Genomic DNA, 27,430 nt, shown 5'->3' with positions numbered 1-27,430 from the left:
TAACATCATTGTACATATATATCTATATTTATAAAGTCTTTAACAATATGAATATTTCTCTATCAAAATGGAAGACATCATCCGCACTCTGTTTACTTTCAAAAATCTCCAATCGCTATCATCTCTTTTTCAGCAGCTTAAAAATAAAACTGCTAATGATAAGTACGTATGCAACAAAATATATCGTCTCTACTGCTTAAATTAGGTTGTAGTAACTATTATTGTCCTTTGGTTTTCCTTTCTCAATCATTTGTGCTATTTCCAACCTCATTTTGGGTCAACTCCATTTTTACACTCATCTTTTATTAATCTCTCATTTTTCCGGGCAAGGCGTTTTGCTAAAGGCGGGCAGAAAAGATCGGTCTTTATGATAGTTTTATCTTTATCTTCATAGATCCTTGCATTTGAGTCCCACTTAAGAAGCTCACAAATGAAACTTGCAATGTATCCAACTATAAATGTCACAAGGAATCCTATTAGTGAGTACCATTGATATGAAACACGATAGAGCCAGAAATAGCTGAAATATGAAGGTGGAAAAATAATTTGATTAGTGATTAATACAACATAAAATTGTTATACTAAGACGGACTAATCTAAATCATACCCACCTTGAATCGTCTGAATCAGAAGCTTTTGGTATGTACAGGAATGTTGAGTTAACTGATTTGCAGCCTTCATCTGAAAAGTCCAGCAGTTTCGGGGGTGGCCTGGGTCCACCGAAACCAATCCAAAATGCCATCGCAAGACCGGCAGCAAGTCCTGTTAATGCACCCTGCAAGAATTATGAAATAAATATGCATTAATTAACACTTTTCAAGATTTGTATCGGTAAGCTTCCAAAAAGTGACTGAACCCATACAATAACAAGGTACAACTCCTCGGGTACTAGTTCCAGGGAAAAGTTGGTTCGGAAGTACAAATTAAGTTTGTCCTTCGACGACTCTTGACATGGTGGAAAGACTTTATACGGGATATTTTCTGGAACATTAGGAATCCAAAACTAAGTGTGATTACGATCTGGATGAGTGGAAATGGGGGTTGAGATGTGGCTATGACCGGTGAACTCTAGCCACCAACTCTTTTCCGGTTTACCTAGAATTGTCTCGATGAAAAGAGCCCCTTAAAATTGAACTCAGTTCCAATCAGGAATCAATTCCACTTATGACATTGAAACCGAGTCCTCAATGGACGAACCGTCTCACTCACGGTCAAGTAACTCCCTCCAGGCAAAAAAGCGGTCTTGAGCAGATCATAAATCACCACCCTTTATGATGTAGTTCGAATAAGTAGGCGACAATTTTTACAAATGAATTTGATGCCACTACGATGCGCGAGACGATTGAGGGTCAGCCTTTTTATCTCGTTGCTCCGGTTTGTCATGGATGCTTGTGTTCATGTTTGTGCTGTGCTACTGTTGTTGGGTTACTATCTGCATAGTATTAAAAGTGTTGACAATGCAACTAAACTTGTTGAAAACTAAGACTTTGTGGATGCCCGATACTTCAGAAAGGAATGAACAGAACAAGAAAAATGATCCTTGCAGTGGATAATTTTGGAGTGGGGTGTATGTGATTCGAAATAAGGTGAAGTTCGTATATTCGCAGAAGGAAGAAGTTTGACATACCTTTGTCTTGATGACAACTGAACAAAGCTGGACTGTGAAAGACATTTAAAAAATTGTGTGGAAAGGTGGAGTCAATGTAGCTTTTAACTATCGTCCATTATGTAGAGAGTTTTCGTTTTTCTATAGGAGTTTGCTTATTTGGTTTCTGTGCTGACGTGCCTTCTTGGCTTTGTTGTATACGTGTACAAAGTAGTTCCATACACAAAAACATCGAACTTTTCTTGATAAACGGTTATTTTCAGGTGGCAAGTGGTCCATGAACTTCTAGGTAAAGATTATGAATCCGACAGTAGGTCTTCGTTGTCCCAAAAGAAGAGCTGTTTCCTACAAAAGCTTGCTTACTAAAATTCAGATTCCCTTTTGTTAGCCAGGCTCCTAGGAAAGTAAAACGTTGGACAAAATTTCGACTCATTGTTGCATATTTTCACCCACGATCGTTACTTTATTGATCGGTGCCGTGTTTCAATCATTCTATTCGAAACTGGGTAATACTTTTTGGTATAGATCTTGTTGCAGCCTACCATCCTTTCCAGTGCCTTGAAGTGAAGTGCTGAATTTCAGGCTCAGCATTCATACTAGTGGATGCGGGGCCTATCTACCCCCTATCCTATCTATCTCTGCCGCAACTAAGGGGTATGGCGCCCGAGTTGTACAGTGCAACTCCATGCTTGAGTCTACAAGGAGCTCTGCCCGCGATGTGGGCACAACCACAATGAAAATCCCACAAGGGGCCAACCGAAAATAACCGGGCCGAGAGCATACCCATTAGGAATTCTCTAAGAGTATATGTTTTACTCTCCTAGACACACATTTCACGTAGTCATATATGACCCGACCTTCCCCGTATTCGTTCGTGTGTGAGCAACGCTTCTACCAACAGTTCGTTAATGTACCATGTGCTCGTTGACTAGTTTTGCATTGTAAAAAAAAATTGCCACGACCTCGCTTTGAATATTTGTGCTGATAATAGGATTCCTTTTCTTCTTTCATAAAGTATCAAATTTTTGCTGATAAAAGTGGCTTAAAATTATGGAAGCTGGATTATAGCTCTGCTGTAAAACTTCCTTACCTTCTGATTGGGTCTTGTATTAAGCATCCCCAAAGAAAATAATCCTAACAAGGGGCCTCCGACTACTCCAAAAATGGTTAAGGCAGCTTGAAGGATACCACCGAGAAGTTGTGCTGCAGGTATAGCCAAAATAAGTTAACTGGACAAATACAGTCAAATCTCAACTTACCCAAGAACGCCATGCCAATACAAAGGAAACCATAAAGACAAGCCAGAATTTTTGAGGCTTTTGTATTCTGTTTTTCAGTAAAGGTTTGACCTTTAATTTTTTTGTACGTTGGCTAGAGTAGGTAGATTGATAAAGTTGTGATTAACATGTGTTCGCCTTTTGCGGTAGCTTCGCAACTTACCCTGACATAATCTTGTAATGTTACCGCCGCTAAGGAATTCAATGAAGCGGAGATTGTTGAAAGACTTGCTGCGAATATTCCGGACACTACTAATCCTGCCAGTCCAGCGATGTGTCCCATGAAATCGATGACAAACAGTGGGAAAACCTATTTGTTTACTGGTTAATGTATTTACTGAAACTATTGTGTAACTTAGTCATACCTGGTCCCTTAAAGTGATCCTGCCTTCTAATACCGGATCACAATCCTTGTACATGTAGTAGATCGCAAGTCCACTGAGTGATGTACTCAAACTTAGGAGGCTTAGAATAGGAAGATTGAGCCACAGTGTCTTTTGTGCTTCCTTGATATTTCTGGTGGTCTGCATGCGTTGTACCTGGACCTGATTTACACCGTACAAGGATAAATTGGTTACAGTACCGCCAATAATCAGAGCCCACCAGGTGTGACGTGTTGTTGGATCGGGATCAAAGCTGTAAAATTAAATTGAAACGTTGTTTCTATTCGTGGTTAATATTCGGAGTTTCGTGACTTACTTCAAGAACTCAATTCGTCCACCACGCTCAGCTTCGTGCCATATATCCCCAAGGCCATCTGCATGGATTGCTGCAACCACGATCACACTGAAGACTGCTATGAACATGAGTAATGATTGGAATAAATCGATGAAAACGACAGCTTTCATTCCACCAATTGTTGAGTAGAATGTACAGACGAAGCCTGAAAGTGTACGAGTTCAGTGTTTAGAATCTAAGAGAAGAGAGGTCATCTAGGTGGAAATGAATTTTGGGTTGGTCATGATTTGGAAATAGTTCTTTTAAGGAGATTTGCACGACTGAAAGGAAGAGTATATTTTCCTTTGTCCTTCCACACTTTGGTTTCGTATTTTTCTCCCGGATGAAGTAATTGTATTTAGTTTTTAAATGGCATTGTCTGCAGTGAAAAGAGTCACAGAGCTGGGAAGATATACGCCCCTGACACCATTAATACTATCGAATTATCATGGTAGATAGTCAAACTGCCATTGGCAGTTGGGAAGATGTCCTTAGTAGCTTTAGTAGTTGGGAGTTGACGAGCTGGGAGCGTTTGCTAATGGTTTCCATTTCATTTCTTAACATAGTTATCAGTCTAAAATACCTATATCCTTTGAAAGATGAAGGCCAATCTAGAGCTGACAAACCTGGGCAATAGTTTCAAGCATAATAGGTGAAATCACAAAGGACACTTGGAGGTAAAATTGAATAAATCAAATCGAGCTGGAAGCCTAGATGGGGCACCTCATGGAAAAATATTTTCGCTTTTCGGTTTTAAGTAAAGCGCCAAAAAAAGGTATGAGGAAGGATTATGGAAGAAGACAGTCCGCATATATGAGCGTGATAGCGGAATCAGTAAAGCTAGAGAACAACTAGGTTATGTGCGGGGTTATGAAGTAAGTAGTTTGAAAAGGAGTCCTTAGTATGAACCAAGGTTCAAGACAGATCCAGAAACTTCAGGAAGTACGGAGAGAAGTAGCATTTTCCAACGAACGGGAGTTATAAATGTGGATGTCATATGGTAGACGGAAATGGAGAGGGTTTCAGTTGATCTCAAATTTGACATGGCGTTACTTTATGAACCATATCAGAATCATGGTAACTCTATTCCCCCCTCTCCTGCTGGGGCGCCATTTTTGTTGTCCCTTAAGAAGTGAGATATGAAAACTGCTCCTTAAATTACAACATTTAGAACAATGGGGTGGTGGTTGTGGCTATATGTAGCCAATGCGAGGGGGAAGAAGAGACAGCTCTGCACGTCATATGTAGCTGCCCGGCTTTCTCAAGTCTCAGACGAAGGAAGATCACTCAATAAGGTTTTCTTCAACGAAGAATCTGCGTACTCTCTGCCTCTGGAGAATGTTCTTAGATTCACAAAAGCGTGCGAAAGCCACAAGCGGGAGGCCATTGAATAGGCGATTTCGGGGGATAGTACAATGGATCTAACAAAAGGCCTGAGCTTTTGGAGCTGCACTTCCCCTACTAAATTAAACTAAAATAGTATCGTTACTGGGGCGAGATATATCTTCACAATATGATTGTATAGGAAACACGTCATTTGCTCTCAGTAGTTAACTTTATAAGACCACAAACAGGGAGATGTACAACACGACAGGATGTTGTAATTGGGCCGTGAAGTGGGGGTAGCTATTTGATGAACACTATGGGGTAAATCCTCTTAAACCTTTTGCAGAGTTAGACATGCTCAAATTAGAAAACGTTACCATTTTCTGGTGGTGGTGGGGGGGGGGGTGTTAGTAGCTTTTTGATGAAGGAAATTGTCTGCCATGTGACTGAGGACTACACGAACAGTGACCATCAAATTATCTTCCTGGACATCGAAAATGAGGGAGGCGGCAACGGAACGCCTTCCACAATAAGAGAGCGAGGGTACTTGACTAGTTCGTCGGAATAAGAACAGGAGAAAATAGGAAGTAAGAAAAGGCGGGACAGTTCTCACAACTCGTACCTGAGGCATGCGGCGCCCCCGTGGTCGAGATGGCATTAGCCTTTCTTCTGTGTGCCTCTGGAAATTCAGAGTTTGGCGTCGTCCTGTTTCCAATAAAATTGGTGCAATAATATCAGGACTTTCGAAGTATGTAGTAAGCTACACCGAGTCACAAGCTGTAGAACTACTGGAAACTGCCTTTCAAGGTGAGCATGATCCTGTGGGGAATGGAATAGTTATGATGAGGATACGTGGGTAAAAATCACGTCAAGTGGTCTATCGACAGATCCTTTTGGAAACAGTCCTAAGTTCTGGTTGAACGGAAAGTTTTCTCAATATTTTTTATTGTCGAGGAGGAAATGCGAGCGGTATGCATATCTACCGGTTGACAAGGTTTCGCGATTAGATGCCGTTCCAAACAAACTCAACCTGGCACTTTCAATTCGTGCATGGAAATCCTAAAACCTACTCGGGGTGGCTTTATAAGGCCCAATATGCCTCTTTGAAACAAAGGCAAGGCGTTGGAGAGTGTGATATGCAATAGGTGGCTTCTTCCATCGAGAAAGCCAGAGCCTGTTCTACGGCTGATGTGGTAACAAGAGTCCTGGATTCAATTTGGGATGTGATAGCTTTCGGTAAGTGTTGCGCCATGATAATGCTGGACACCGTAAATGCTCTTAAATTGGCTCATTTAAATTAAATGTACTTCAGTAAAATTGGGTGTCCCTAGGTACCTAGTTCATCTAATCGAATATAATCTATGGGCGACGCTCTTATGGTAAAAGACGGTTCATCTGTGCTACGTAGCGGGTTCTTCAAAATTTTATATGGGATCACTTTTATGAAACATGATTTATACTGGAGCACTCAGTATTTGGGTACCAGAGGAAGCAAAGGTGATTGGTTTAGCAGACGACCTTAGGATGGTTGCACCCACAGAGTCTTACACAAATGAATCCTTAATATCATTAAGTGATCATTATGAATGGTCAAACTCTAAACGTGGCAGAAGAAAAGAGAGGGGCAAGCCTTATTGTCAACTGTAGGAAAAATAATACTGTCAGAAAGGGGGGGTGGGGGGTTGGTTATCAAGAAGTCATTTGGATTAAAAACTTGAGTCGATGCCCGACTGAGTTTTAGCAGGTACTTGAATTATATCTGAGGAAGCAGTAGGGGCTGGCATATGTTAGTAAGTGTGATACCATAACAAAGGCAGTCCACGGTCATAGTGATGCGATTTATCCTATTATATGCGACACCTGCAAGAGTGAGTTCGGCACACTTTCTAATAGCCTTGAGAGTGTGAGGTTCACTACGGATTTTCTAGCGAATCAGGAATACTAACTTTTCGCAAGAAACAGAACAAATTTATCTAATGTCTGACATCTGAGAAGATACTATGAAAGAACTAATTTGGAGAATGACTTACTAACTGCAACAAGCACTTAGAGAACGCAGGGGGTGGGAAATATTTGCATCGCTTTAAGCTGAATGAGCGATGATACACCGAAGAGTAGGTAACCTATTATGTTCTCAAATCAACGTTAGGCGTGGACTTAAGGTAGGAGGGAGCTGTTGAATGCCTCTTCTTTACTATTTCAAAAAAGTTTCATTTTCTTGTTGTCTGATCGTGTCTCCTATTGTATCCGAGAATCGAATGAAATGACTGTAGGCTATTCAAAGGTTCTAGCCATGTTTAGAAGGGTTGAACCAGCGTACACTCACCATGGTTGATTTCAAGCAGGGTGACGGCTTTGATCCTATACTTTGATTGATTGATTGATTCTCAAGAAATATGAGAAAAAGAGTTCGTCTCGTCACAAAAAAGTACGACAAACTTTCATGATAATAGACTTCCGATCCTACCTCTCAAGCCCTGGTCCATCATAAACTGGTAAATTTCTTTAGAGGTAAACTTCTAAGAAAACTGTCGAAACAATACATAAGGGCAAGGGATTCGCACTATATTCATGTGATTGTATGAATTAGAGGTCTATGCTACAACATTTTGAAAGTTCCACTAGGCAGTGTATTAGAGAACTCGGTTGACGCCGAGGGAGGAGTGTTAATAAGTTGCTATTATAGAACCGGGAGCATTTTGGAGCTGATGTAACTTAGAAGTCAGCTCCGAGGAAGGACTAAAACCTAATAATAAGGAAAGAGGTTTTTAAGAGAAAACCTTTGCTATGAATTCCTTGGAAGATCACGTTGAGAGATCGCATTGGGAGCAACAAACACTGAAGACAGTAATGTTAAGAGTTTGTATCGGGAGCAAGGAATTGGTGGACCTAGTCAGAATCCCAAAATACTGAAGGCAGCCTATTGGAAAGTTAAACCACGAAATGAGGCTACAGAACTGTCATATTCCATATTACCAACTAAAGATTGTAGTTTCGAGAGGTTGTGACAGAGTGTGTTTGAGTTCTTTCAGGTTTGGAAGAAAATAATTTTGTACAATGCATACTTACCCAGAATCAGAATAGCGTAGACTTTATTTAGTCCTGTAACAGCCTCAAGTGCAAGAGCAGGAGCATATAAAACAATGCCCATATACAAGATCATTTGCAATAAATAAACAGTAGAAGCAGTCAGTCTTGCTGTTGGACCAAATCGTCGTCCTAGGTACTGAAATTTATATCCATTTATATGTGTTTTCTCTATTATATAATTCAAAATATTGGTGGCAAGTTGGGAACCAGCAGGCCTAAGATATGCTCTAAATTATGACTTCAACATGCACCTAGAGTTGCTCAATGTTGAACGAGCTCATTTCCTTTCTGTGAAGGATGTGTTGACTGTATTGTAGTAGAGAATCTCCCTTGGACCTGCTGATAGACCCTTTGTTACCTATTTTAATCCACTGTAATTATCACTCACCTCATACACACTTGTCGTTCCCAATTTGAAAAATACTGGTAAGAAAATGTAAGCCGCTATTGGCATAGTCACTATATATGATAAATTAATGATAACAAATAGAGTTCCATATTGGTAGTTCTCCGCCGAGACTCCTAAAATCGTGACTGCCGACATGAAGCTGGTCATTAAACTTACACAAACCATCCATTTTGACATATTCTGGTTTGCTAGAAGGAACTCCTTTGTTGTCTTCTGCTTCCCGCCAGTGAATCGAAAATATATCCCTATTGCAGCAGAAATTCCTAGTACCAGTGAGAATACCACATAATCCCAAGGTGAAAACGTCGCCATGATCTGAAAGAGGATAAGAAAGAAAGGGTTGAATTGTAATAAGTCTTAGTAGTATTCTATATATATATATATATCTTCTCTTCATTCCTTTGTGGAGTTTAGGGCATCCACTTCATTTTCATTTAATTTTACACAGAATTTTGCTTTAGTTGTATGATTATTGCGGTGGTGAGCCTGCACTAACGGGCCAAAGTCCGTAACCCAACCAGGATTCGAAGTTGAGGCGCGTGATCGAGGGGCTGTCATTGAATCAACTCAGTCACCATACCATCACACTAATATTATAGTACATAATATAATTTTATCCTTATCATTTAATGGATTCTACATATGATAAGAACATCTTTATGTGCTTGACAATAAAATTCACAAATAGATCCAATTTGAATGGAATATGGATAAAAGCTAGTCTCCAGAGCAACTAAATACTCTCGTGTACACATGATATGACTTTCGACTACTCGCCAGGAAACCCAGAAATAAACATAATTCAGATATTGTGTTATAAACAGATTAAAGGTTGCTTATTTAAAATGTTATAAACATTGTCCAGACATTCGTCGTACAATTAACGCTGATGGGTTTTATAGCATGAATTGCAATTCAAGATATTTGATGAGTTTATCTGAAGATATAAAACGATTGTCTGGAAGATATCTACTTCAAAGACGTTTGATTCGTTTTATATGGGCTAGGGAAATTTGAGATATTTATATAAAGAATGTGGCGCATATACAGGTAATGCATATTTTGTAATTTGAAAGATTATTGTTTGAGATAATTTTTGACTTTTTGAGGGAGATCTGTGTGATATTTTTAAGGTTTTATCGAACCTTGTCTTATAATCACTATAATTTAATCGGAAAGTTTTCTTAACTAATTTTAAATACCTTACCCCTTACCTCATTGTCAAAATTATTTAATGTCCATAAAAGTACGTTTCCATTCTTCCTATATAATTATAACAAAGTAACAACTCGGAAATCGGAAACTGTTTCACTTAGAAGACCATTACACCTGCACATAGTCGTAATGTACGTTATTTATTATTTCTCAAAACCCATTCATACAATGAGTTTGTTGGGAAGGATACTGCACCGGGAATGGACAATTCGTGCCAGCATCCTATCAATATATCCATCTTGACGAGCATCTTTCCGGTTCATTCGTTTAAGAGTATAGAACATCCTTTCAGTATCGCTTTTCAGTTTCTGTAACGTCACATTTGTGTAAATGACAAGCTCAAAAAATTAAAAAAATATGTTGTTCCGCTTTGGCCTCCATCTAAGTAGTAAAAGCTTCTAACAACGCTTAACTAGAAGGATCACTTTTTGATGTACACATACACATTGTATGATGGTTTCATGCCCAGGTTAATGAGGAAGGTTTGTGGCAGCATATGTAAAACTATCCTCAGTCGAATTGATAGAGATCAGGGAAAGTGGTTGCACAGTTGGGATAACTTCATTAACTAAATTCTCCGTCAATGAGGTTGGCAGTAACATTCACCTATTTCTCCAGGTGGGGCTGTATGATGGGCCAATGGATGGCCATATTAAAAAGGAAGTCGTACAGAAACTTGATACAAGACTTTGGATTAGATTAGATTGACTTTGTGGCAATTATCTCGCAACTGCAACCGGTATTCCGCGAACCTTGCACGGATCAGGGGCAATAAAGTACTATCATAGTTATTTTCATCATCATCATCAATTTCATATCTATTGCTCATGGAAAAAGCAGCATCAAACAATTCGACAACGATAGACTCCAAAATAAGCCCATAGTACAGCGAGGGTGATATGACAAACAAAAGTTGGCTATCCTACTTGGCAAAATTCCTAAGACTTTGTAGCTCCACCCTTGAAAGCGATTCGTTATCCATAAAGAAGGCAGATATCGTCTTCGAAGCCTTGGAATTAAACAACGAAGTGGGCATTGCTAGCACAGCCTTAGGAACTCTTGAAAAGTGGGAGATTTGAGTGGAAAAGGCAATCACATGCTGGTCCAACAAATGTGGAAGAAGGAGAAACTCCCGGATGATTGGTGTATTCATTCACTCATCTTATCTTCTAGAAAAGTGGCAAATTGGTGTACGAAAATTATAAAGGCATCTCACTACTATGCACATCCAACAAGGTATTCACCAAAATGTCGGTGAAGAGTTTAGGCCGATGCGTTAAAAATGTGGTTGGAAAACACTAAGGCGGCTTTAGACCTAGATAATCTACAAGAAACCAAATATTCCTGGTTAAACAGGTCTTTGCGAATGTTGGAAGTATAATTTTGACGTTTACCAAATCTTTGTAGAATTCGAAAAAGCTTGCAACCGTGGTGATCGTGTAGTGCTGTTTAAAATTATGCTACAATTTGGAATCCTAGCAAAATTAGTTCGGTTAATAAAATCGACCATTGGTTTGAATTCAGAACACTGACTGATCAGTAGATCTATGACTAAAGGAGCCTTTGAAGGCTGTATTTGACTCAACAAGGCTCTATTACTCTGGGCATAAGTAAGAGTGATGTATTGATCCGGAAGGTTGGCAAGTGAAACCACGACTATGCGGAGGATTCCAAGCCAACAAGTCTCATCTCCTTTGTACTGGTAAATCAAGATCGCGTCTTGGATTGTTTCTAGATGGGTCGACGTTAAACAGATCTCAAGGCGGCATATTTGAAAGGAAGAGCGCAGAAATAGATGGGAACGATTAAGCGGACAATTAAATGAATATAATGGTTATATCCCTAGAATGACGATGTAAATAACAAGGCTATCCATGACGTTCCAAACAATTATGGATTAGGGAGCTGTTTTGCTCAATAGATATTATCTAAGCTAAGCACCAGAATGAGCTTGGGGTCAGTCGATTATCAAGAGAGTTACCAGGGAAGCGTCCGAAGGAGGAAGGACGATATCCTGAAGAAACTAAAGAAAATTATTGTTAGAGCAGTATTGTATCGGTCAAAATGGTGGTATTAGTTTTAGACCTGCCTTCCGTACGTCATTAGTAAAATGATGATGAAGGATAGCTTTGACAAGGTGCACTTGTATCCTGCGAGTTTAGGTGTCATTTTTCATCCAAGCAGAGAGGCATGGTGCTGATCAGTATGAAAGTCAGAATTTGAGCATATCTTGACTTAATAAACAAAGATTGGGGCTGTCAACTAGTGCAAAATATATCTTCGCGTAAGCTGAATTCAAAAATAAGCTGGAAACAAAACAAAACAAGGCCAACACTCAAGGCAAAATGCCTCTAAGCACGAGAAATCATCCTACGATCAAGAAGTAAAGTCTGTTTTGTTAAGAGCAGTTTGTTATGTTGAAACATTTGAGGCAGCACCTGCAGAAAGCGATCAAAGAAAGCAAAGCCAGACACCTCAAAAACCTCTGCAATAGAGCTGATGTAAATCCCTGGAGTATAGTTTACAGAGTCGGAAGAAATCACTACAACTCTGAGGTCAATAGTGAAGGTACTGTATCCAGGAAGATCGAAGTATGATCAAGGGATGTTGCCTAAAAACTGGAAGGAACAACGTTTGGTATCGATACCAAAAACAAACAAACAGCCTGGGGATATCTCATTTCCAACAATAAACATAAACCAAAAGAGGCTGGAAACCAGACCACCAGAAACAAGGAGGCAGTCAAATACTTGGGAGTACTGTTCGACGATAGATTAAAATATCAAGTGAATGTGAAATACGTTTGACCATGTTAGGCATCCCTCTCGTGAATGCCATGAAACATCGGTGGGCCCAAATACCCTAGCAAGATGTTGTTTCTTTGAGTTGTTAGTTCGGTCTTTTTCTATATCGCTGCGTCATTACCGACCAAGGAATTCAAAAAAAGGCTGTCACGGTCATACAAAATATGTAAGCTGAGGGTATTTTTCCATAGCCGGTTCGTTGTTGACTGAAGGGATGTTGTGAACCTACACTAGGAGATCAATAGGCCAAGACGGTATGAAACGATCAATGATCAAATGGCAGATGAGATAACTAAACGAAAGGCCGATGGACACATAAGCTAATTGCAAGAATTGATATGTAAATTGATCTTCACTAGCGAGACGGAGCTGCAACCAAAGATGTGTTATCTGTTTTCACTTATGGTCCGGTTGTGTGATGACCTGCGTTAGTGAAAAACTACAATACGATGAGCTAAATAAAGTACAGATAGCAGTATTTGCTAGCATTACGAGTGCTTTCTGAACAGAGACTTTTAATGTTACCCTTTTTTCCTTCCGATTGCACCAACCTGGATGCTGGGCAACTGAAGTTTATGAACACAACAATATCCTAAAACTACTGTCAGAGAACTGGGCTTCACCGCGAAAATTAGTAGGAAAATGTGAAAGACTAGGGAAATCATAGGAGGTTTCATACTGTTTTTTAGCGAAGGTCTACTTTTCGAGACGATTAACTTTCCGACTCAAGCTGGTGTTTCTAACTAGAGCTGTTGGTTATCCTGGCATCATGACAATTACTGAAACAGGATATAACTCATTATCAAAGCAGCTAACCTGTTGTAAAAGCCCTAGAGTTTATCGACTAATCTACCAAGGGCAAAATATGAATGTTGGGCTGGTCGAATTTGATAGCGCATAGCGTGGAACACAGGTGACAAAGGCTGGTTACCTATGTCACATCGAGGAAAATTTAGCCATTGTTCAACTTGTTAAAAACAAAAGATGTGCTTAAAATATATGTTGCCTGGAAGAGGCGCGTTGGAAAATTGCTCATATTTAACGACGTGGAATCCACACCACTGTATGTATCACTTGACACGTTGACAACCTATCGGATCTGAATGAAAATCAATTCAATTTATTGGCTGATGACTCTGAGGGTTCTGTCTACTTCAGGATAACATCAGGTAGGGTAGTAATATAGCGGCAGGCATGGTCCCAATGAATATGCTCGCATGTGACTTCAGAAGGGAGATAATCCCACTTATCTCATTAGGTGTAAAAATATTGGACAAGAGGGGACACGTGAGGGAAGGATTAGGAGGGTCCGGGCTGGTTTTTGTTGACTTAAAATACCACGTATAGATGTTCAAGCTCAGGCCTCTAAAATAGACGTGCGAAATGAGCCGGACGAGGCATTCTAAAGGAGCGCGTCCGCTGGGACCGAAACGACGTGACAGTTCTGCCAACGCCCACTGGGAACGACAGGACACGACAGATTTGCTAACGTGCACTAAGAACGACACGACAGCATGTTTCCTAGTGTTGATGCAAGATAAACATATTGAAGACACTACGTTTAGCATAGGAAAATGCCTCCGGCTACCTCACACAACCGGCAAAAAATGTCTGTGCAAGTTTCAAACATCAGACAGGCAAATGTCTGTTTCACACAAAATCTTTTTCTGCATCAGACAAATATCTGTGACATTTGTCAGACAAATGTCTGAGCCACAGTCATTTGTCTGAAACAGGCACAGACAGTCTGGAGCAGACGCTTGGCTGAAGAAAATATTTGTCTGACACAGACACAAAAATTTGTTTGTGAACCACACTTAGACATTTGCCTGACTGATATCTGTCTGATGTGTGATACAGATACATTTGTCTAATGTATGAAAAGATTTTGTGTGAAACAGACATTTGCTAACGCAAATATTCGTCTATCTGATGTCTGAAGCATGCACAGACATTTGTCTGTCTGTCGCCTGAGGCAGCCAGAGGCATTTTCCTATGCCAAACATAAGTAGATAATAGTGTTTTCAATATGTTTACCTTGCAAATACACTAGGCAATATTTTGTCCTGTCGTTCCCAGTTGGTGTTAGCAAAACTATCCTTTCGTGTCGTGTTGGTCCCAGTACCAGCTAGCTAAAAAAGATCCTTCATAGATTCTCGATCAGATAGTATGTCCTATCTAACGTCTTCTTTCACTCTTGCATAAGCGTAAACTCATCATTTGATACTTCGCTAAACTATTTATTATCCATTTAAGTCCATATAAGTTTCACATTACCCACTCTCCAATAGCATTGGAAGTCGTACAAGGGACCACAATCCAGTTAAGAAACCATAAAATATGCATCTTTTATTGATATTTTTCGATTGCACAATTTCATCTTCTGAAATTGTTTTCACAAAACTCAAATTCAATGTATCGTTGATTGATTGATTGGAAGCCATCGAAATTATTTGTTAATTAAACAATTGACTGACAATTGATTGTTACTGTAACGCGCATCCATATTGCATCCAAATCACAAGTCTTAATTGAGAAATACAAATTGAAATCAAATGTGAGATAATTCTATAATTGAGATGTTTGATAGACAGAATTAAGGTTTTAGATAGCCAAAGTCCAAGTAGAACATTTTTTATTTGAGAAAAGCGAATCGGAGAAAAAATTGAAGAATAAACATTACAAGCAAAAATGTCTCGACTTTGCAGATAATAAAATTTATTAAATGATTTTTTTACACAACTGATTAGAATTCGTAATTAAAAATGAAAATCTGTAATAAATGGTAGCAGTGGAAAGGTCTTCTTTGGAGATGATATTTTAAAGAAAACTTAAAACTGGAAATATAAAGTTGACGTTACCACTTTTTTTGAAATAGAACGTTTAGACAGATTGTCAGCCAAAGATTCCATTATCTTTTTTTTGGAAGCTATCTTCGTTCATATTTCGCAAAGGAAACTCCTGACATTACTGTAAATCATTATCTTTTCTATTTAGAATATTCAATTAGCTCTAAGTGAAGTTACTACCACGGGATCTCTGAGCATTCCTAACGAACTACGTGACACCGGTTTAAAAAGGAATTTTTCGGTGACTTTTTCAACCAGAAATGCGTAGAGGGCGGGTAGGAGAGGGGAGAGAGGAGAGTTATGGTGCCGTATTCTTTATCGACCGATCAAGGACGGTCTGCAGATGTGCACAGTGTAGCTGAGTCATATTGTCTTCAAGGCTACGACATTGTATGATTGCTGGTCTTAATCGTAACATAGTTATTCTGACCGACAGCAAAGCGGCCATGTACTCAGTGGCGATATCCTTCAATTGAAAGTCATCATCCCATGAGGTCATAGGGATTTAGAATTTGACAGCTACTGACTCCAGACGGCGAAGGCAGAAAGACCTGGTCCTCCGACAGCATAGCCCAATTATTAGAGCTTTTGGGTCACACGCATATAAACCCATACAGGATTATCGCGGTTTGTACGTATTGCAGACCCTGCTACCAGACTCGGTACACCCTACAATTCGCATTGTCAAATTTGCGATTGTCCAGCAGCGGACACTAAATAAAGAATTCTTCGGAGTTGTCAAAGAGAACTTTAGTCATAGGGTGGGAGAATTGCCATCGTTCGTGAATGATACTGGGTGGCTCTGAACAGCTAGGTGCTGACCACATTGCCTCCTAGTGTACCGTTACGGTCTTGAATGAAGTGCTCTAACACACTTCAAGGTCCTGATCCAACATGGATTGTTGCGCCAACGATTATTATTATTATTATTATATATAGAGCAGTGTGAACTCATTTTCTGTGATCAGAGCTCGACAACATTGTTATATTTAAACTGCAGTTCCAACAGGCACATAAGCGGTGCAACGCTCGAAGTCGTCAAGGAGAAATTCGGTGACTAGGTCATCTCGCGACGAGCGTTCACGAATTGACTGCCGTGATCATTCCACTTGACATCTTTCGGTTATTTTCTTTGGAATTACGTCTAGTCCTTAATTTACGTTAACAACCCAAGCTCCAGGTCAACATTCGACAGGCTATTGGGTGGTTGACGCATTCCATACATTACGTAATGGATGTAGCTACAATCGGGGTTGGCTCGTCTGGATCGGTTGCGCCATTTTGCTCTATCAAAGGCCTGGTGTGGTAAAGCTTTTAAATCATCATCTTTTAAATCACCATCTTATCAATTCATCGTTGTTTCGGTCTGCCTTTTCCCATCGGCTTCGATGTAAAGAGCAATCTTAGCAACTGAATTCCTGTCAGCGCGAATTACATGACCATACCATTGGAGACGCCTCTCTCGCAATTTTTCCACGATCGGTGCAATCCCATATCGATCGCGGATATCCTCACTTTGGATGTGATCATGGCATAGTTTAGTTTACTTTAGCGGGGGAAGCCGCAGCTCCAAGCAGTCAGATCTTTGTTAGGTACATTCTGCTGTCCCCGGAGATCCCCTATTCAACGGCCTCTCACTTACGGTGTTCGCAGACCTTCGCTAACCTGAGAGCATTTTCCAGAGACAGAGAATGCGTAGACTCTTCAAAAAAACCTTACCAAGGTACCCTGAGGCCGCCAGCTGCATACGAAGTGTGGGGCCGTCTCTTCATCCTGGTCATATTGGATGTATATGGTAGAGACCACTACTATTTTTTCCATGTGGTAGTTTAAGGGGCAGTGTTCCGTTAAAAGCCCTACCAGGGTTTTTATGTCCCGCTTCTTAAGGGACAACAAAAATACCGCCCTAGCGGCCTCGGGTTCCTTCACAAAGATTTTTGCCTGCCGGCTGAAGTTCAAATTTCTCCACGCGGCTGCATGAATCCTTGCAATTTCTCCCTGCAGAGTAAAATTGACAGTGGATTTCCGGATGCTTAATGTTGGTTCTGGCAAGCCAGTCTGTCAGCGTTTTCATTACCGGCGATGTTCAAGTGCTGTAGCACCCACATCAGCAATGATGACAACTCCACACCAACTGGCTTGACATGTCGGGGCTGTTTAGTGCTGATAATGGTGTTGTAGAGGGACTTCCTATCTAGGATGGGTACGCATGTATATCTTGCAATTTTAGTATCCCGCTAGCTTAGCTTCATGGAAGGCAGCCGTATTCTTCAGACGGTGGCATCGCCTACATGCATCAAATTGCTGCAACTTTCCTAAGACCATTGTCACCTATATGCAAATCAGTGTTTTGTGGGTCTTCCGAGGCGTGTCTGTTTCGGATGCTGGGTAACTAAAACCCCACTTTTTATCTTTTTATAAATTGGTTGATGGTCATTGGGGTATTCTACTATTCTACGCACTACTCAATTTGCGGCCTACAATGCCCGACTGTCGGAACAGATTCGAATGGGGTGACCCCTCCATTTTTGTCGCAAATATTTTTCCCTGCCAACGAAATGGCATATATCTGGTATATGATTCCCATTTTTCCGAGAGATCGAGCCAGTTCCACAATCGGATTTACTGAGAGCGCCCCTGTGCCCGATCCGTCTTTCATGACTGACCCGTCGGTAAAGATTATTAAATTTGTAGTGCAAAAAGACTCATGGCCATTTATCGACCATTCTTCTTTTTTGGTGATTACGACGGAGTATGTCCTTGCAAAGACGAATCTGGAAACTATATCACCGGCGAGCATCAGATCCACCTGATTTTTGCCGAAGAATTTATAGATGGACGCATGCCCGTATGATTGGTCGCCTTTCCAAGCGCCAATAGTATCAAGTCTATATATGTCGTTAGTTGTTTTCCGTTTCCCCTCCAAATGAATGGGGAGTAGCTTCGAGTACTGCGGTCGGTGTACTACTCATCGCTCTAATAATACTTAGGCAACTTAGCCTCTGAATCTGTGTTAGCAGCTTCCTGTTATTAGCAAAGTTCAGTCTCAGATACCAGATGATGTATCCAGATATCAAAATGGGTTTTATTATGGCTGTATACATCCAACGAACCCGTTTTGGTGTAGGCCCCCGGGTCTTACTTATCGCAGTCCTGCAGGACCAGGGCAACTGTGTTGCATGAGATGATATTAAGTTCACGGGTAGAAGGCTTATTACATACAAATTTTATAAGATCCGCTACGGAGGGTAATAGAGAAGATTACCGGTTTTGGCGTCCTTGCAATCCTAATTATTTCGGCGGTTGATTTGATCAGTGCAGGTTAATTTTGGTCGAGCCTCTGGGCATCCAATTGCAATTTTATTGTTTCCAGAAAGGTACAGCTTTGGTGTTTGGGAGGGTATCATTAGTCCCTTCCAAACTTCTGACTTTGTGATAAGAAATGATTAACGCAATAGATATGAAGTCGAATATTTATAGCGCTCCAGTCAGACCAGGATCGTATTTTTCATAGTCATAGTTTGAGATACGCTCGTCTATCCACTGATAATGACTTGATAACAAATAAGTGACCCTTGTTTTCGGGCAGTCTTTGCATCTGGGCTGTCAAGGCATCAGTTGATATCATTTCAAGAACTGCAAAGGTTTTGTCATTCGAAATGTATTAGCAACTCGAAGTGCACTAAAATGTGTCGCGCAATAAGACCGATGAATATACTCTTGCCACCCACATTTTTCTCGTTGGTTCAGGGGCTCTACTGTTGGGCATTATCCCAATAGTTTCGCTATCATTCCTCTGGTTTTGTCTTTTGGGTCATTATAATAAGATGGTTTTTGAAGCTTAATCGGTAACTTTATGTAGGCTCTATCGGTCTCCCTTCAGCTTGCGATAACTAATCAGCACTGTCTTATGCCCCGTCAACTGCAGCCTATGCGAAATCAGTCAAGTATTGATAAGTCTGGCCAGCGCTTCACATACTCTGAATACATATTCGAAGATCCAATACACAACCTTGTGGTGTGTGTATCTAATTTGTTATTCTACGCTAACAACGACTGGGCTTTAATCTTTGATATTGGCATATGTACCTTTTTCATCATCATCATCATCAACGGCGCAACAACTTGTACCTTTTTGCTGTTTAGAAAGGTGATCACTTTCGGTCACATCTTTGATATTTGTTTTCCTTCGGACTGTCACGTTCTCTTTTTGAAGTCTATTTCTTTTCAAAAGCATTAGGGTTATATCTTCTTCGCCAATGGACCTTACCACTTTGGCTTTGTTTTCCGGAGATAAGCGGTTTTGTTAGGTAGGGGTTACTACTCTAATATTTCGTCTCACTGCTACCACAGCTTGTCCCACGAAAAAATTTTACACTTTGAGGAGTTGCTTATATGGCAGAGCCGAGGACCTTTGGCCATTCATCCTGGCACTTGCAATACTTTTGCCCTATTGTTATTATCCTCACCCATATAATTTATGACAACAGTAAAAATGTAGTTTAGAAAACGCTGGTACGGGCTCTTAAGGAGTGGGGTGGTTGGAAGAACTGTCCTCAGGAGATCAAAGCTTGAGATGGGCTCTTGCGGCGTCGATGAAGTGGAGTACGCTATCTCCGCTCTGAATTCGCTGAAGAGTCAATTCTTTGATTTTGTTTCAATCAAGTTTTTAGACTACTTAATTGATTTGGGAGATTCTTATCATTGTTTCCACATTATAACTGAATGAATAACTAAGAGCACCTGGATAGTGCATAGCTAAATAGAAAACGAATCAGCAATATGAAAAAGCATCGAACTGTAATACTAACTCAATTAGAAGTCATAATTACTAGACTTAACTGACCATAAAAAAATATATTGAGGTAGATAACTGATAACGTTTACTACAACTGCCAGTCTATATACATTCATAAAGTGCTTTAAAAATCGTCAGCAATTCGTGAACCTCCTTATCATTCTAAAAATCTACTTAATTGACAACCGAAAGCCACTGAATGACGACCACTTTTTCGGCGCTTTGTAAATGCCTATTAAATACAATATATGTATAAACTAATTACTTCAAAGATATGATTAATAATGTGGTCAAATTTATCTCAACTGGTCCCAGAATTTAGGCACGTTTTCGGGAGGCGTCGTATGTTACTGCTTGTGGCCTCAAAAGATTGGTTAATTTTTTAGTAACTCATGATGTATTGTACTTTTGTAACAATGAAAACATCTACAATCTTTTAATAGAAATATTTTCAAAATAATCAGATGCTAATCTGTAATGTATTTTCCGGGCTCCTTCTGACCAGAGCAATTTGTTCTTTTCTTTCTTACTTTTTTTGATAAATTTATGATGGACGTAAGCTGGAGCAGATTACGGTTAATACGTCAGATTTTATGTATAGACTTTGCAGTTAAGCTGCTAACATGCTTTAAAAGGATGTAAACTGAGTGAAATCTAGTAAAAACCTGTTTACGGTATTAATATATGTTTTTTTTTATAGACCCCCATGTGGGCTTAGTTTATTGGCCTTGCTTACGCGCCTCAGTTATCGGTTTCTGGCAATATGCTTTAGTTCCCCCCAGGACGGTATAAATGTTTCTGGTAAAATAAAGATTCTTCTTCTTTTCCTTTACTCTAGTCGTCTTATGATTTTGTAGCTTTTGTGTGGGTAGGTAAACCTCCAGTCGGTATTGATCTGTGTCTGTGGGGGTTGTTTTGATAAGTAAGCAGTTTTTGATAATCTTTAGAGGTTTCCCTCGTATATAATATATATGTTCTTTTTTTAGGCATTTTATTTCTTTTTTTCCAAATGTCGCTCTGAGTAATTTAGCTATCATTATTTGGAATGTTTTTTTGATTTTTTAAACGTTAGAAAGGTGAAGAGAGTTGATTTGCTTGTATTACTACCCCCGAATGGATGTTTTTCTACTTTTTGTTAACCAACAGTTAATAGGATAAATTCCTATCCCGATTTGTAGTTTCGAAGAGCAAAGCTGTTGTTGTTTTTTCCTGGTCCTCAACAGGAGTTGAGGGCTGTCTTGTCGCTTCAACGTTCTGTTTTTCATAGTCGCTGCTGTCGTTTCCATTCTCTAATTCTTCTTTCTGTAGTGTACTGCGTAATCTTTCGCGGAGTTCTTATCATCCGAATACTTTAAGTGCAAATAATCGTAGTTCATTCATGGATCGAGCAAATTACAGAAGCAACCAGGTTATACAAAGTTATAGCCATAGACAGGGCAATGTCTTTTATCTTTCTTAAAAAAGAGAAGGGGGGGGGGACCTTTACTGAGAATGAGGAGGACAGGAAACATCTGCTACTCAGGACTTATTTCCTGGGGACCTATCCTACGGCAGAAGGCGATAACATTCTGCCTAAAACCGCATCAACAAGGGAAACAAGTCAGGAAACCGGAAGGTGGACGCTTCAAGTACGAAAGGTTTTGTGTATTTCTTAGTACGTAGCACGTAATATATCCATATATTATGTGAGAGTATCCACTTTCGGGTGATATTGACATTCATAGTCTTGAATTTTCAAAGAAGCAACAACTTTGACGTATTATAACTTTGTTGATAATAGTGCGATTTGCACCGAACTTGGTAACATCATGCTCTACATTATAGCCTATATCACTGCAAATTTTCGTGGTGCTAGGATGAACTTAAGGCCCCTCCCTTTTTCCTCCTTTTTCCAGCCAATTAGAAAAAAAAAGTAGTATATATTATATATTTTTCGGTTGGGTAGTTTCTGAGAATGGTCTCCTTAAAGAAATGATCACTTTCAACCCTCCGCACGCCCCACCTTTCTAACAAATGTCAAAACTAAGACCGGCTCCGAAAAGTACTAACTGACACCGTTAATTTGATACCCCACATGACTATATTTGATGAAAAAAATTGTATACCCCCCCTTTTGCATGTATCTGCCTCTAGTTGCATTTTGCCAAGAGAATTTCCTCTCATCTAAGATGCGTTGCCGTTCTTCACGAGCAACCGCCTGCCTTGGCTCGTCTTCCTTGCACGTGTATATGGCTTCACGCTCCTTAGCAAGAAGGGCAACGACAAAGCCGTCCCCTCGGCCTTGGCTAAGAACCCTAAGGAGGGTGCCGTCCCGAATTCAGATGGCAGCGGTACCTTATATGTCAGGGTGCCATGAAGCTGGGTCCTTGTTTCGATACTGCTCACTGATAAGCACTAAATCAACTTTAGTCTCCGCAGCGAACTGCACTAGCAACTCGTGAGCGGTTGTGCTCCATAACATATTGATTTGTAGAATGCGAATCATGTTGACCGCGTTCTAACTCTTTCCAGTTCAGCTCTGAAGACTGGATATCGTCCCGAGCTCCCAGTATGTGCAGCATTCTCATCAGGCACGCCACGGTCCCTCGCGTATTGCTCGGCAACTTTCACCACAGCGAATTTTTGGCCTCGGGAGTTCGCAGAGGTGATACCAATCCGGGGATTGGTTACCTCCGGACATTCGCGTTTGATGGCCACTTTTACCTCTTTTTTTTTCTGTGAGGCAGTCAAGGTCTCGGATTTCCAGAGAGCACTTGGGCTCCAAGCTGGAAACCAAAGCTTTCTCTTACAGAAGTCCCTTGATTGCTTCACAATGTAACTTTATTTGTTGTCATTGGGTCTAATTCGATTAGGACTCCACCACAGAGCTGGCGATCTAATCCTCCTTCGTCTCCCCACCTTTTTTTTGGTGCTCCGTCATTCGTGTCCGCTTTAATTCGCTCTACAACGCGCTGTCTGCGATCCGTTTAGCACTCGCGGTGTTCTCATTGGGAGCCGGCGTTGTTTCTGCTTCCCGCGGATTTTCTTTTACTCTCCATTCCTGCGTGTAGTACGGAATTCTGTCCAGGAGTTCCTTCAGCTCCATCAGCCAGTTACCTATTAATGGCCTGAAGGCGGACAAAAGTGGTCTCTATTCCGAAAGTGGGTAAAAATTATCCTTTTGAAATTAAATCTTTCCCACCAATTTGCTCAACATTGTTCGTACTCAAAACGGTGGAGAAGGTCGTAGACAACTATATTAAAACTGACGTTCTAAGGCGTAATCCACTACTTCAGTGTCAATACGCTTACCGGGCAGGATGGGCAACCGAAACTGCCCTGTATCAGCTGACGGATGTATTATGGGATGCCATAGAAACAGAAAAAAAAGGCACTGCGGGCGCTTTTGGATATCGAAGAAGCATTCGATAAAACATCGCACATGCACACACTCAACTCTGGAGTTCGTGAAAATACTATCCAGTGTTCTAAGAGAGTCCAACTTGGCCGACACTTCCTTATTAAGGCCTCTAGACAGCCTAGAAGTGTCCCTTTCATTTTCCGCTTCCTCACAGTATGCTCTAAAAGACTCTCGTTTCGAACGTTTTACGAGCCTGTTATATTCACGCGGTGAGTTATCGAAATTTAGCAAGTCTTCATCTTTATTACTTCTGCAAGTACGATTTAGAAGTTATCTGGTGGATTTCCTGAGTCTCTGCAGTTCTCGGTTCCACTATCGAATCGTTTTACGTTGGTCTCGTTTACGTTGGCCTCGGGAAATCGGACAAGTCTCTTCAAAACACTCTAAAAGTGTGCGATTCAGAGTTTACAATTGATCTGCTATCACCAAGAGAGTCCTTGGTAGCTTAGGGAGCTCAACTTTGTTGTGAAGAAGTTCACTGAACTTTGTCCAATCCGGCGTTCGGCTGTAATAGTCAGACTAAATTCTATGTAACGGTGATCTGAGAGTGAGACTTCATCTAGCACTCGTCAGTTAATCAGTTAATCAACCCTAACAACTTTGAAGTGCAGATTGTTAGGTCAATTACTTCACTTGTTCTTGGCCCCACCGAATGTAGGGGTGCACCCTTAGTTCGCGGTCATTAGACTAGCTGAAGTGATACAGCTTCTCTCCTCTAGGATTGCATTTGCTACTGCCCCAAAAACTATGCTGAGCGTTCGCATCACAACCTATCAAAAGTTCAAGGCCACTTGATTCTGCATACACTACCAGATCCCTTAGTTCTTGCGACGACGGAGGACATAAAGAATCATAGGGTAAGTAGGCAGAGGTAACTATGACGTTTCTCCTCTTATCATTAACCTGATATTGTAAGTTGGTCGCAACAAGGTCCTGCGAACAGAATTGTCTTAGCATGGTTGCCAATTTTGAAGAACGTATGCTCTCGGTATCAATGATCTTTCTTCGAAGAACAACCTAGTCCCCTTGACTGATCTAATACCACAAATTCTGTTAAAACGAACCCACGGCTCTTGAACCATAAATAAAGGACAGGCTTGCAAGCTTTGGCATGCTGCAGGTTAATTTGACTAACTCTTATGCCATAAGTGTAGTCTAATATGAAAACCACATTGGCGTGGCTGTGATATAGGACATAAACAAGCAACTGATTACCAGATATACAGACGGATCCCTCATAGCACAGGGAGCGGGTTATTGGTGCAAGAAAAATGTACTTGGAATGGGTGTGGGTGACCACACTGGTATATACGCCGTAGGCAGATGTGCCTCCTTCAATAGGAATGCCTTGAGAGGCTGAATACGCACGGCTCGTACAATGAGGCTGGATTCTTTAGGTTCCAGGCCATGTTGGGTTAGAAGGCAATAAGGCAGCGGACGAACTGGCCAGGAATAGGGCAGTAGCGCCAGCATGAACCAAAAGCCTTCTGTGGAATTGGAAACGGGTTTGTGAAAAATGAAGCTGAGGGAACTATACCGGGCGATCTTACCAAGAACGGAGCAGTTCAGAGTTTCTGTGGGGGGAACGAACCCAAGCGCACAAAGGACTGTTTAAACCTCACAAATGATCTCCGGATTATAGTGGGAGTATTCACTTGTTACTGCCGACTAAACTATCACCAGGGGAAGCTAGGGATATCTACGGGCCTTGCCTATGGGTTCTGTGCGGAGAGTGAGTGGGACAGGGTCCGGCACTTTTACAAAGTAGGTTGAGGCAACTGGGAGAATACTTAATACCAGATGCCAAGTTGAAATACTTGAAAGTTGGAAATATATTTAAATTCTTTCCTTAATAGAATAATAACAATAGCGATCATAGTTCATCTCCCGAATTTGTAGAATGCGTCGTTATCAGGTTTCAAGATTTCTTGGATTTAACCGAATTCATCGTTGCTACCAGTGCCCTGGTCAGCTGATGTCGATTGGATGAGTCCGGCTGCTTCTCTGAAATCCACGTATAAGAAGGGAATCATAAGGTTTTCAACGTCATATTCGTTTTCCTCAAGCTAAAATGGGAAGGATCGAGTCATGAAACGAAGGAAGCGCTATATTTCGACAGCTAGCTCTGTTCGCAATTTATCTTTGTGTTCGTCCTGTGCGCTCAGAAGAAAATGTTGGTGTGATGTCAATAAATACATCAGCCCGCTAATAATCTCAGCAACAGAATGTTTATCTAGTTAGCTCAAAGTAAATTTTACTTTACTTGCTAATTGTTGATTATTTTCTCATTTGTTGTTGCTTTAATAACAATTTGTTCCATGCCATGCCATGTTGCCATATAATTCCGACTTCTAATTAAACTGCATAAATTTGTCGCTTATTAACTCCAAGTAAGTTAATTCTAAACCTGTTTATCCGGGAAATTTCCAAGATACTTTGGAATTGATCTCCCCTCCTATTCTGAATATATGGATTTCTATAGTAATGTAAACATCGAGGCCCTTTTCATCAGCACACCGTATCTATTCTATTATAGATTCAAATGACACTTAATTCATTCATGAAAACGCATTTTGATCGGAAGTTTAAAACAAATAGTGACCGGCTTAGTATGGTAAGATGAAGATGTCGTTAAACTGCTACGCCTTCCATACGTTGGAAGTGTGCTAAGTCATTAAAAAAACAAATATCACTTGTTGCTGGATGGCATCAATTATATCGGCGGAAAAATTCACTGATTCAATAAAATTATCCGAGTCGGCACATAATTCAGCCCATTAATGACGGACTTAAGGGTCTGTTCACCGAGACTTCGACCCTTTCCAATTTTCTCTCAATGAATAAATTTAAATAATTTAGCATCAACCACCAATTTGATGCATGTGTAGCTGGCATTGAATATTAGAAAATCCCCAAAAAAATCTGGAAGGAATGTCGTAAATACGCTTCCATTTTTCGACCCAGTGATAACGACTCCCCCAAAATGTGTTGCGGAAAATTTCGCGAATCACTGCGTGGAGTAAGTAGTAATTTTATTTACAATTTGCGTTTCTATTGGAAGAGAGATACAACTCACTTAGATAGGAAGTGCACTTACACATGTCAGCCGCCAATTATAGAGTCAACGTTTCTCGAGGTTGAAGATATCGAAATTTGATAGCCTTCGCGTGTTTGACTCTAGAATGCTATAAAATCTTTGAGCTAATACTTACTATCCAATCAACTGAATCCAGCCACTGATGAAATCTTTATACGAACACTCAGGGATGCACACCAAAGCCGGGTGACCTATTGACCCAGCAAATTTCTATCCTCGCCTGGCACTTGAAACTTGCAAAGTGAAAACTCTGCTCACGCACTTCCTTCACACAACACGCCACATCTCAACTCTGGATCTTGCACAACTCGACAATTGGCAAGATTATGAATTGAAACCTTGAAATCATTCCGTATTTATCACCACCGAATCTTACGTTAGACGCTTGATTAAGTTTTATGATTAGGGCCCATAAATAATTGCGTCGAACTGATACAACCAAAAGTAGAATTCGTCTAAGAAAAGTAAGAGCCTCAAGAAACTAAGACAAAATCGTGAACAGCCAGAGGTGCAAAATGTTGAGTGTGATATTACATGACCGCTGATAACGTCCATGAATAGAAGGAAAGCTGAGAAACGTCTGAGTGGTCACTGTATAGTATGTCAATCAGCTGGGGATGGTATTTTCACTCCGGCTAGATACCGACATTGCTGCGAGCTGAAAGATTCATGGTGGACTAAGGACTGCGCTCGAAGAGAAGTCATTCATATGTTGTTTCATTAACATTTCCCAGAGTGTGGGCTTCTGCGCAATGGAAAATCTATTTCTAATTAAGAAAGAATTCTTACCGAGAATATTCCGAAAAGCTTGGTAGAAAGCTTTCTTAAGAAAATGTTTAACC

The 27,430-nt window shown here is 40.5% G+C and overlaps 1 protein-coding gene across 1 annotated transcript; it reads right to left on the bottom strand.

The window, feature by feature from the left end:
- Positions 1–27,265, bottom strand: LOC119659675 (putative sodium-dependent multivitamin transporter). Its single transcript, XM_038067899.1, has 10 exons — positions 26,704–27,265; positions 8,405–8,740; positions 7,996–8,152; positions 3,583–3,766; positions 3,249–3,519; positions 3,047–3,193; positions 2,866–2,977; positions 2,697–2,809; positions 612–775; positions 1–520 (listed from the first exon to the last, which is right to left on the bottom strand). Exons 2-10 carry the CDS (start codon positions 8,735–8,737, stop codon positions 268–270), a joined length of 1,734 nt encoding a protein of 577 aa, XP_037923827.1. The 5' UTR covers positions 8,738–8,740; positions 26,704–27,265; the 3' UTR covers positions 1–267.
- Positions 27,266–27,430: the final 165 nt, after the last annotated feature.

Source organism: Hermetia illucens, chromosome 6, assembly GCF_905115235.1.
Source record: "Hermetia illucens chromosome 6, iHerIll2.2.curated.20191125, whole genome shotgun sequence".
NCBI classification, from domain to species: Eukaryota; Metazoa; Arthropoda; class Insecta; order Diptera; family Stratiomyidae; genus Hermetia; species Hermetia illucens.
The sequence above is the reverse complement of the archived record's forward strand: the minus strand, read 5'-3'. Positions and strand labels throughout refer to the sequence as shown.

Bases quoted from the DNA above. Each gene is read 5' to 3' on its own strand.
- LOC119659675 (XM_038067899.1), bottom strand. From the start codon at position 8,737: ATGGCGACGTTTTCACCTTGGGATTATGTGGTATTCTCACTGGTACTA. The intron at 2,810-2,865 runs GTAAGTTGAGAT...CTATACCTGCAG, and splicing joins TATTGGCATGGCGTTCTTGG to CACAACTTCTCGGTGGTATC. The intron at 521-611 runs GTGGGTATGATT...TTCATATTTCAG, and splicing joins TCTGATTCAGACGATTCAAG to CTATTTCTGGCTCTATCGTG.